The sequence below is a fragment of the Nansenia antarctica genome (assembly GCF_963989245.1).
Source record: "Nansenia antarctica genome assembly, chromosome: 2".
NCBI lineage: Eukaryota > Metazoa > Chordata > Actinopteri > Argentiniformes > Microstomatidae > Nansenia > Nansenia antarctica.
Genome location: NC_137675.1, coordinates 21,027,360 through 21,040,126, shown reverse-complemented (window position 1 = coordinate 21,040,126; position 12,767 = coordinate 21,027,360). Strand labels below are relative to the sequence as shown.

The following is a 12,767-nucleotide window of genomic DNA, read 5'->3' as shown; positions in this document are numbered from 1 at the left end:
ACAGTGTTCAATACTGAAACCACAGATTCACACTGCGACTCAAGCTGTTTGTTCAGTTCCACGTCTGTTACTCCTAGGGTGACCAGATGTCCCGCTTTGCGCGGGACTGCACAGCATTTTCACGACTTTTGGTGCGTCCCGCAAATTGGGACGATGTCCCGCATATTTAATTTTGATTGGCTAAAACACTTTTCTAAAATCTGATTCATCCAATGGCTGTGGAGAAAGCAGGGAAGGCTATCGTCACGGGGCCAGTGTCCATCTAAGCGCCGCAACAAAGCGCAGCGAACGTCCAGTCTTCAGCCTATCAGGAAACAGCATTAATGTTCCCATGGCAACGGACATTGCCCCACGTGGACATAGGGAGCTGGCTGAATGTGTGAACCAGCCGCTGACTCAAAGGTCGTAAAGTGAAACTTATTGTGTCAACAATATCTAGTTTTCGTTTTCTTTTTCACAACACCAACTTGAAGTTTTAAAGTACCCACTCGATATAATAAACAATAGTTTAACGATAACTAAAAACGTATAATGTCTGGATTGGATTCACTGTTCTCGTTTGCCGTAGGCTACTGATAAGTGACCACTTTCGTTTTAGGACGTGTTCAAAAGCAAGGACTACAATGTATGACACATCATTTGAAAGCTTACAATCTGTAGTGTCAGGCTATCTAAAAACTGAAAAATGACAATTTGGCAATTGGTTTATCCTTTGACTAGCTGTTATCACTGTCATTGTGTGTTGTTTTTGTTGTTGTTTTCGTCTAGTGTGTGTGCGAGTTAGCCAGCCTTGACAGCTATGTCAATGCATTTTGTGTTGCAAATGGGAGGCAAGTTAGCTAGCTAGATAGCCTACATACTCAATCATCTACAGGCCTAACACTGTCAGGCTACTTTTCTTTATTAATATACTAAATCGATACTGCACTTTGACCTCACTTTCTGCTCCATACAGATACTTTATTGTGACGTTCAAATTCAAATAAGATATATTTGTTTTTATCTGCAAAGTCTATTGGATGCTACTGAATAAACCAAACAGAATAGGAAACAGAATGGAAATGCACATATATTTTAAAAAATTGGATAGACATAGCTCTCTCGGCCGGGGGGGCGGGGGGATGCTACCAGGGGCACCTAAAGTTCGATCCAGGCCTGTTGAGAGGGTGTCCCACATTGTCCCACACAAACATACTCCTTGTCCCACATTTGGTTTGTTGGGACCTGGTCACCCTAGTTACTCCATCATCCGATGCTCGTTTCATGTACGTTAACACACACATACATACACACATACATACATACATACACCTCGTGACTCTAGCAGCGAACCGAGCCGGGCCGATAGTGGAAAAGCGCCAATAGCCTTCCTATGGCGATCACAGCTCTCGTGTTCGGCGGCATGTTTCCAGTCGCTATCGCCCGTTTCAACACAAGACTGACAGTTTCCCTCACTGACTGAACAGGCGGCAAGCAAAGCAAAAGCCAGAACCGGTGGAGGGAGAATATAAAAGCCATGCTCTTGGCAAGCACTCACCGTTTAAGAGTTTGCGTTTGAAATAGGATTTGGAGAAAAATCTCTTTTGGTGTTTGTAATGTAATGGCGTTCAGATGCTTTATTATCCACGTCCTTATTCGGACATGACTCCGTCCATAGCCCAGTATGCTCGGACTCTGTTGTCAACTTTGCCCCCACAAAAGAACGCCATTTCTCATTAGAAAAAGTACTTTATAAATTCAAAATCAAAGAGCAAATATTTATTCATACATTTGGATTTATTTTGGGGCCCCTTGTAGCCCGGGGCCCCTGGGCTCAAGCCCAGGGTAGCCCATGCATAAGTCCGGCCCTGGTCTTCGGGTCGGACTCGGGAGGATGAACAGCATAGGCCTACAGCTGGCTCCGTTCATGTGGCTGTGGAAAGCAACCACCGCGACGATGATGATAGTGATAATAGTGATGAGGTTAATATAAACGAAGACAGTGACAACACGGGTGAAGGTCTAGTTAGTGATACTGGGAATGCTGCTCCTAGTGCTAGCCCCACTACTCGCCAAGCAAGTGAAGAGGACGCAGCTAACGTTATGCAGGAAAGCAATGATGGAAGTGAAAATGATGATCCGTAAGTTGAGTTGTTTCATATTCATTCATTTGTAAATCTGTCTATCAAAATCTGTCGACCGCCGTGTCTCCTTAATTTGTGTTGGTATAGTCAGTCACACATTGCTTGCACTTCTAGTTTGTTGTGTGTGGCTTGATTATGTGGCTTGATTGTGTACTAGGCTATGGCTGTGTATGAGAATCCAACAATCACATGTTAAATTGGTAAAATCCATGGTGCTGAAGAAGGCTACAGTATATCAGGAGTTGTTTCGTTTAGTATCAGCAGTTCGGTCTTTACCGATAAATGCATGGCTCTGACCATGGTACTGAAATAGGCTACAATAATTATTATTATTATTAATATTATTATTAGGCTATTATAGCCTTCTAACGAAAACACAAAGTTCAAGTAGGCTATCCTATAATTCTAATTTAAATTAACCCCGTAGGCTACGGATTTAGAAAATTAAATTGGATACACACCTACAGTATATGATGCACCCCCGCGGTAATCTGCGATCGGTCAGCTAGAAGCATGGACGCGCTCGTACTAAAAGAAGGCTCCGATGTATCGGACATTGATCAAAGCGTGAGAAATAAATGGAGATGGGCTTGGCTCTACGAAACGGGGTATGATAACAAGCCTTTTAGTTCATGGTGCAAAAAAATAAAAGAGCCAGGTGTGTGTTTTTGCACCATATGCCACAGGAAATTACAGTATGGCAGTAATGGGAAAAAGGTGCTAGCTCGCCATCAATCAGAAGCTAGCCACAAGACTCGCGTTCGCGCTCTCCAGCACACAGCCGGGTGCAGGGGTAGTGGTGGTCTAGTGCAGTGTTTCCCAAACTGTGGGGCGCGCCCCCCCTAGTGGGGCGCGGGGGTACTGCAGGGGGGGCGCAGAAATAATATGGGAGGGGGAAAAAATGCACACACAAGAGCTGTAAACAAACACTGCTTGCTTAAGGTTACCATCAGGGGTGTTGTGGGCGTTGGATGATTTTATAATAAAAATGAGAACCTGAATGGAGCGCAGGCCATAAACTGTAACAGAGGCAGCGAGGGGGCGCGAGCCCAGGGGGGCTCCATTCACGTCATTGACGCGCGCTCTCCCTCCCCATCATTCCAGCTATCTAGCAGCAACAACAACAATGGATAAGTTTATGAAAGAGCCAGAAGCTAAACGAAAAGCGAAGGAGCCCATGACAAACGTCCCAAAGCCAAAGTCAAGAAAGTATGACGATACATACCTCTCCCTGGGCTTCACGTCTAATGTGGTCGGTGCGGAGGAACGACCACTGTCCTCTGTCTCAAAACTTTAGCGGCAGATAGCATGAAGCCTAGCAAGTTGAAACGTCACTTGGAGACCACACACCCGACTGATGTGAAGAAGCCCCTCGATTTCTTCAAGAGAAAACTCCAAGAATACCGTGGTCAGCAGAGCCGTTTCGTTAAAACAGCATCTGTTCCGTCTAATGCTCAACTTGCCTCCTACAAAGTGGCATATCGTATCGCCCAGTCTAAAAAACCACACACCATCGCTGAGGAGTTAATACTCATTGCTGCGATAGATATGGTTTCACATATCGAGGGCCGAAGAACATAACCTCCTATCTGCAAAAATGTTTAAAATCTTAAAATTAAAATTAAAATTAAAATAAAAATTAAATTAAATTAAAGAAACAAATTTAAAATCTTACAGAATTTTTCAGATAGGAGGTTATGTTCTTCGGCCCTCGATATGATAGACGAGGCAACAGCCCAAAAACTCAAAGCTATCCCCCTGTCAAACAACACTATTGCGAGACGCATCAATGACATCTCAGAAGACATGAAAGAGCAGCTTGTTGAGAAAATAAAAGACCAACGCTTTGCGCTCCAGGTAGACGAGGCCACAGATAGTAACAAGGACTGTCTGTTAATAGCGTATGTCAGACACATTGATGCGGAGGGTTTGAGCGAGGATTTGCTATTTTGCAACTATGTCCCAAACAGAGCAACAGCTGATGAACTGTTCAAAATCATAGACAAATACCTGAGTGAAGCCGATCTGAAATGGGAGGACTGTGTGGGGATATGCACCGACAGTGCCCAGGCCATGGCAGGAAAACGGGGAGGGCTCCAGACGCTCATCAAGCGCGTTGCACAGGGAGGCACTCGCGTCAAAGCAGCTGAGTCCAGAGTTGAATGACGTTTTGTCTGATGTTATCACCACCGTCAATTACATAAAAACAAGACCACTGAAAGCTCGCATTTTTTCCGCTTTGTGCGAGGAGATGGGCTCCGAGCACACAGCCGTGCTATTTCACAGCGTTGGCTCTCTCGCGGAAAGGTGCTGTCCAGGGTGCTATCGCTGAAAGATGAGATCCGAATCTTCTTGGAGGAGGAAGGGAACGAACTTGCCAGCAAGTTTAATGATGAAGACTTCCTCATGAAATTGGCCTACCTAAGCGACATGTTTGAGAAGCTCAATGAATTGAATCTACAGTTGCAGGGCAACAACACACACCTTCCACATCTGGCAGACAGGATACAATCTTTCACACGGAAACTGGAGGGGCAGGAGACTTGAACAGGGGGACATCGACTCATTTGGGAATCTGAAGGCATTCATCGAGACCAATGAGCTGCAGAGCACAGTGGTTCCATGTAGGGATGTTACGCTCGACGCAGTAGTCACGACACGGCGTCTATCTTCCGACGCAATGTGCGTCGATACAAATGTATCGATGCTTGTGTCAAATGGCAAAAACCACGTGACTACTCGAAGAAAGATTCGTACGTCACACACGCACATCTGACGCGTGTGTCAATCGTTCCGCAAACGGGGCAGTGTTCCAAGTTTGGTACTGCATAAAATGACGTTGAACTCTCTCATATTCACTCATATTCGAGGGTTGTAGTCAGAGTGGAGACATACGGACGCTAGACAGAATACATTTATTGACAGAGACAGAGATAGAGATAGAAATAGACATGAGATTGGTAGATATTGATAGATAGATATAGAACATACAGAGATAGTCATAGATTCATAATTGCAACACATAGGCTAGCCAGATAGATACACATAAAAAAACGTTGCCTGTTCATGTACACAAGCAATAAATATTTGATTGTTCACATAAGCACAAGTCTGTCCAGTTTCCACAATGTAGCCTTGTTTTGCACTCTTTCCCTGTTCCACGAGCACGTCCCAACACTGTTGACCCTGTTATGACATGTTGACCATTTATATCTGCTCCAATTGTCAAACAGCCATGTCCCACACATGCCGAAATGTCATTCCGATTTGTATCCTTACATGTCATGGGGATAGTGGAGTGAATTGGACTGGTGATCGGAAGGTTGTGAGTTCAAATCCTGCCTGAAACACCACCACTAGTGTGCCCTTGAGTACTACAATTACTCCAGGGGGAATGTCCCTGTAAGTAGCTTTTGGATTAAAAGCGTTTGCTAAATGGCAAATTCTATTCTATTCATATCAGAAATGGACACAACAGTTGCATTTATTTATTTATTCATATATGTATTTATTATAGTCTACTAGACACACCAACTTTTAAGACCACATATATGGCCACATACACATCGACACAGTTTGTCACAGCACCTTTATTGAACAAGACATCGCAGATGACGGTGGGCTTATTGTATTTTGCCTCAAATTCCTGACCTGTGAATCAGTCGATACAGCCGCCATACCATGACCTGACCAGCAGATGTCATTGTGGAGCTGCTGTATCGACTGCATCGATAGATCGACACTTTTTCCGACACAATTGTGTCGAACGTGTCAATTGCGTCGAAAGCTTCGTTTCCCCCATCACTAGTTCCATGTATGAGAGAGCACATCTCAGCCCTGAAACAAAGCTTCCAGAAATACTTCTCTGTGGATGACAGTGCCAAATACGACTGGATTAGAGATCCATTTGTTGCACCAACACCTGCCGTGTTCAGCACTGCGGAAGAGGAACAGTACATCGACATGACTTCAGAGTCAACCATGAGGCTGCAGTTCACATCCACGACTTTGGCTGGGTTTTGGATTGGAGTGGAGAAGGACTACCCTCTCATTGGACAGAAAGCTGTGGGAATACTGCTGTTTCAGTATGACTTTTATTAAACTGCGGTTCCTCCCGTGCACGCCCACATACAACATCCGGGTCTTACATGCAACATTATCAGGTCACCCCTAGGTGTCCCTGTAACACAGGCTACTAACATATGCCTACGTAACATCTCCTTTCCTTTAGCTGTTTGCAAATGACATGCTTGCATCTCCGTCTGCAATTCCATTGACAATAACAATCCCAAACATTAACAATAGCATTACAACATTGCATTATTCCCCTATTATTTTTTTTATTTATTTTTTCTGAACAAAGAACCAGTCCAGTACAGCCGTCTGAGGCAAAGTCAAAACACACACTGACAGATATCCTCCAGTCATACAACCTGAACTGGAATCAGGTTGTTGCTATACTGCTGGATAACTGCAACGTGATGAGAGGGAAAAGGTCTGGAGTGGAGACACATCCGAAAAGAAAATCCATCACTCCTGGACATCAGCGGAGACACGGTTCACATGGTCTCAAATGCAACCAAGGCCCTTTTGAAGCCTTTCCAGGGATTTGTGGATGAATTTTGCTCTGATGTCTACTATGATGTAGAAAAATTCCCCAAACAGAAGGAGCTTTTTGGCGAGTTTCAGTCCTTGCTCCATTTGGAGAAGAAGAGCTTGATCCGTCCCATCAGCAGCAGGTTCCTCCAAATGCTGGATGTGTGCAACAGAATACGGGAGCTTATGGATCCATTGATTGTGCACTTCTGCAGCTTCCTGTCTCCTCAAGATCAGCACAAATACAGGTACAATAGCATTAGCATTCTCTTTTTATGTCTGTTTTCTCTGTACCAGCAGGCCCAATTTGCAAAATCGAATTAAATAAATCAGAGCAAATATAGCATTCCTGTTCCCCCAACTGTATAATGATATGCTTTTTGTGATGCAGATGGCTCCTGAACCAGGCTCTTGATCAGCATGCAGTTACATCTGATGAGAAGGCAAGGATCACGGTTCTGCAACTGCAAATGGCAAAATCTGCAGGGACCGGAACTGATGTCAACCAAAACCGGAAGACACGCATCTGTATGCTTTTCTCAGAGTTCAACAAGCTCACAGCCTTGATTGATTTATACAGAGGTATGTTCTCGGGCTGGGTGATATTGGAAAAAACTGACATTGCAATATTCTTTTTCACTGCAATATATAGGCCTATTGTGATACATAAAAGAAAACTGGCATGCAGGCACGTGTTACAGATTTACTTATCTAACTTAAGATCAGTAAATCTGATTGGCTGACCTGGCATGTAGGAAAGAAGCAGCTTCATTGGAAGAAACATTACACAGCAAAAAATAATGATGCAGTTTTTTCAGGAGTTGCAAGTGGGCTTAATAGGGACGTTTACCCTATATTGTGCAGCCCTAGCTCAGTCACTTTTGAAGTGGAAAGAAATGTACAGAGATGTCTTATCGATTTATTTATTGTTGCATATTTGTCCTGTAATGGAATCTGAGTATGTTACATTACTATGTTTGTGATCAGGAAAGAATAGTAAAACATATTCAGCGACTTTTCTAATCAGGCTTAATTGTGATTTTCAGGTGTACTTCCAACTTTCCAGGTGTTCCTGAAAAAGTTGCAGCATGAAAAGCCCATGCTCCACGCACTGCATGCCGAAATGATGCTACTGGTCCGGGAACTTCTCTCCAAGTTCATGAAGCCTGTTTACATCCCCCTGAGTGTGAAGGGCTTGTTGAAGCTTGATGTTCAGAAGAGAGACCTGCAGTACCCTGACCAAAGGTTGTCTGTGGGGAGATTCAGCTTCTCTACCTTAAACAAGGCTAGAGTGGAGAAAAGGCCCTGGGTGCAGAACGTCTACAGCTCTCTCAGAGAAGGCTACATCAATGCAGCAACATACCTCCTGAAAAACCTTCCCCTCAACAACCACATCATCACCTCTTTGTCTGTGCTGACACCATCATTGATTCTCCACGAATCGGTCCAAGGGGCATTCAACACCTTAGCCAAGGCCTTGCCAAATGCAGTGAAATCTGAGGAGCTTGGTCAACTGAATGAAGAGGTGCGAGCCTACCAGATTGACGCAGATTTAGGAGCACAGGCCAAACACTTTGAGGAGAATACCGAACGAATCGATGTTGACTGGTGGAGTAGGATCTTGGCCAAGAAGACGCCAGAAGGAGGGATGAGATTCCCCATCTTAGGGAAGTTGGTAAAGGCCCTTCTGTCATTGTTCACTGGCCCTCTTGTCGAAGGATCATTTAACATCATGGATGACATAATAGAAAAAGACAGGGTCAGGCTGAACATTGAGACATATGAAGGCTTAGCCATTATCAAGTCCCACATGAAGGCAACAGGGAAAACGGCCTCCAAAATGGAAATCAGCCCTGCACTGAGGAGCTTGTGCCTGTCTTCTTATGAGAGATACCAAAGTCATCTGAAGAAGAAGAAGGAGAACATTGACAAGCAAAAGGAAAGGAAACTGATGGAAGCTGTGAAAGTCCTCTCAGCAGTTAGGGTAAGAAAAGTAACAGAAAAGTTAAAGAAAGGTTCCACCTCTTCTGCTCCTGCAAGAGCCTCCTCCTCCACTCTTGGAGTCACAGCCATTTCACCTGTTAGAGCCTCCACATCGTCCTCCTCCTCCTCCTCCTCCTCCACTCCTGGTGTCAGAGCCACTGCACCTGCGACAGCCTCAAAATCCTCCTCCTCCACTCCTGGAGTCAGAGCTACTGCATCTACTACAGCCTCAAAATCCTCCTCCTCCACTCCTGGAGTAAGAGCCACTGTATCTACTACAGCCTCAAAATACTCCTTCTCCATCCCTGGAGTCAGAGCCACTGTATCATATTCTAGAGCCTCCTCCTCCTCCTCCACTCCTGGAGTCAGAGCCACTTCATCATATTCTAGAGCCTCCTCCTCCTCCACTCCTGGAGTCAGAGCCACTTCATCATCTAGAGCCTCCTCCTCCTCCTCCCCCTCTTCCACTCCTGGAGTCAAAGCTGGTCCCACAGAAGAAACCCTGAAACGGACATCAGGTGTAGCCAAGCTTCAGGCATATCACTTCACTGCCAAAAAGCAGAAAAAGTGAAAAGCACTATAGTAAGTATTACACTTATTATTATTTAATGCTGTTTTGGTCTTTTTCAGTGATCGCACACTTCAAAACAAAAACTGTGTTTGTTTGGTGTTATACTAGACAGTTGCCATCTCAAGGTGGGTCTTACTATTAACCTGACAAAAATGTCAGTATGCATACAGTAGCATTGTATAGTCTTAACATCATATGTTTCTTTTACCTGCACAGAAACTGGCTGATTGCAGACACCAAAGACTAGAGGAACCTCTGGATGCAGAAGACGTGTGGATTAAGTGCAATACAAGACACATTCAGTTCATGCGTTTTTTTAGTTCCTTGTTCAAGTTGTAAGCTTGCTCCGTTGGCACAATGTAAATAAAAAACTTGCACTGAAAAGTTATGTAGATGGTTGATTATTTGTATGTCAGAGTCAACCCTTGCAATAAGTATCAATTTTATTTCATGAATTGAAAACAGCATTGATATCACATAAAAGCAAACTGGCAATAGAAAAGCTGTTCAAAAGAATCTTCTTCCCTTAAAACGCTAACGTTATAAAATACAAACATAGTATAGTGGAGGTTAAAATGAGAATATGACTTGGCTTGAACACATTTTCAGTCAGGAGATTTTTTTTTTGCTTTAATCCCTGTGAATGTAACAGAGCATAACAAATTAGCAATTTTAGCTAGTAACTTGAATCAATTGACTGCCTCAGAACAATTTGAAGCTGACCCAGATTAGAATGTAGTTGGTCCAGTAAACACCAAACTGTGTACTAACACAGGGGTTTCAGGCTGCTGTCTGTTGTGTTGCAGGTGTTTAAACAGGTTTTTAACAGGCTGTTTGTGTCTGTTATGTGTCAGATGTTTAAGCAGGTGTTTGTGTCTGTTATGTGTCAGATGTTTAAGCAGGTGTTTGTGTCAGATGTTTAAGCAGGTGTTTGTGTCGGTTGTGTGTCAGATGTTTAAGCAGGTGTTTGTGTCGGTTGTGTGTCAGATGTTTAAGCAGGTGTTTGTGTCGGTTGTGTGTCAGATGTTTAAGCAGGTGTTTGTGTCGGTTGTGTGTCAGATGTTTAAGCAGGTGTTTGAGGAGGGTCTGGATCTGCAGAAGGGGTGTCTGAGGGAACAGAGGGCCTACGCTAAGGAACAACGCCAGGAGCACCAGAGACGACACAAGGACCAGATCGCCTCTATGGAAAACTACTACAAGGACCAGGTAAGAGTCCAGATAGACAGACAGACAGACAGACAGTTCGTTGAATCAGAATTGTTTTTATTACTAATGTACGGGTACACAGTGTAAAATTCTTAGGTTCATGTTCTTCGACGTGGCATTGCAGCAGAATACAAAATCAACAATAATAGAATAGAAAGTAAAATCATTTTACTTTCTATTCTATTATTGTTGATAGGTAAGGTCATTATTAAAATAAAAGTAGAATAAGTTACTACAGTGAAGTTGAAGGGTTAATTTCAAGGCTGTTCTATGATACTCAGTTAGATCATTGTGCACTTTGTTTCTTGTTCCAGTTCTCGTTGCTGGCCGAGACTCTGGCTCAGGAGAGACAGGAGATCCAAGTGAGGAAAAAGGCCCAAGAAAAGGTAGACACGGGGGCGCTCAGTGGTGTCGCACACTAATGCACATACCACACCATCGCAAGGTTCCTGGTTCGATTCCGACCCTCTACATATCCTGCATGTCATCCCTCCTCTCTCTCACCCGTCCTTCCTGTCAATCTCTACTGTCTCGATTCCAATAAAGCAGAAATGCCCTTAAAAAACATGTAAAAAAAGAAGACACAGACGACATATAGAAGTGGGACTATGACCATTTAAAAGCTACCAGTCATGTGGGACTCATACCTACTATCTGATCTAAGAAAGACATTTTTTTGGGTTTCTTTTTATTTTACTACTCAATCTTTTCAGTTTGTAAAGCGTCTGAGTGTCTAGAAAAGCGCTATATGTCTAATGTATTATTATTATTATAATTATAATAAGATATCTTCGAAACCTATCAGGATGTCTATTAACCCCCTTGTTGTTTCCTGTCTGTAGGCCCTTCAGAAGATGAAGCGTGAGCTGCGTTCCAAGATGGAGCGGGAGATCGGCGAGCTGCAGCAGATCATCGTCCAGAACGACGACGAGGACTACTTCAGAGACCTGGATGTGGAGAGGTTACGGGGTCGCGTCCAGATGGCCTCCTTCCAGTACAACACTAGCTGTCTGCACTGACCTTCCACCCCCTGACCTGCTGGGTGGTGTTCCAGGTCGCCTACACTGCACAGTCACGTCATGCTGCATATTTGTATTAGATACTCACACAGCTTTTGACAAGTGTTTAACATCTCAGAAAAACCCCATCAGTATATACTGCGCCGTGCAGCGTGGCTGCAACGTAGGTGACCTGGAACGCCAACCTAGAGCCCGATACGTAGCTAATGCTAAACTCCATTCACTTTGGCTGCTAAACAGAACTCTACTCCCTGGACTGTATCTCCCCCCTCTCCTCTTCCATTTGTTTTGAAATACTTGATTATTTAAGATTGTTTTTAAGAATTGTAAACATTGACTCACTGTGCATTGTCTTGCTGTTGTTTGATTTTGTGATGTGGCAAAGATTACTAGTTAGTTGGTTAGTACTAGTTCCCGTCTGCCTTTTAGCCAAACGGGACCAATGTGAAAATCGGATGCAACACTAATAATGAATGAATGTCGTATCAGAGCGAGGTTTTTACGATTCCAGTGTAGTGTGTGTGTTTTTTCTTTTAACTGTATGCTGGAGCTGTCTTCCGTACTATTTTTAACAATGTCACTGCATTATTTATTTGATTGTACTGTGTAAGTATTCTGATGTCATGTTCTTGGACGTTGAATCAACCTGTTATGTATGTTAATCACCAGGGGGCGCTGATGTCCCGAATTCTGTAAACATTTTTTTTCTTTTTTTTTTCCAGCCTCACGTCTTGATTGTACTAAAAACAAATCAAAATGTTTCGTGAGATATCTCCAGATTAGAGGGCATGATAGTATTGTAACAAAAATCTAATACAAAGACCATTGATATAAAGTCATTCTATTACAAAAGTGTTAACATGTCATATGCATTAGTCCCATTTCTCCACCGTTCTCCTGAAGTATGCACTTGGACACTTTCCCCAAGGGATTTGAAAAGCATATGATAGGTGTAAACATGGGCTCTTATGCCTATCTAGCACATGGATACATGTGGGATATACACAAGTGCATACTTCAGGAGAAGGGTGGAGAAATGGGACTATGGTGCAGAGATTGGATGATGTTTCCCTCAGTGTGTCATGTGTTTGTATCTGTCCCTCGACAAATAAACCATACATGAATAATAAACCATTCACCAAGTACGTGCTCCGTCTAGAAATGAGTCCTGTCATACATATCCCCTCACGTTGTGTGAATGACGGTCCCCGATCTGTACATGCCATATGGCCAAAAGTCTTACAATAGCCAAATACATAACCATGTTTG

General features: G+C 43.5%; 1 protein-coding gene across 1 annotated transcript in view; it reads left to right on the top strand.

Moving 5' to 3' along the window:
* The window catches only part of LOC308149941 (centrosomal protein of 95 kDa-like), a 28,343-nt gene extending 16,356 nt beyond the window's left edge, over positions 1–11,987 (top strand). The window contains exons 19-21 of the mRNA XM_080522819.1: positions 10,333–10,479; positions 10,794–10,865; positions 11,322–11,987. Coding sequence (XP_080378945.1) covers positions 10,333–10,479; positions 10,794–10,865; positions 11,322–11,498 — 396 coding nt within the window. The 3' untranslated portion in view covers positions 11,499–11,987. The remainder of the gene's footprint in view (positions 1–10,332; positions 10,480–10,793; positions 10,866–11,321) is intronic.
* The last annotated feature ends 780 nt before the right edge of the window (positions 11,988–12,767 follow it).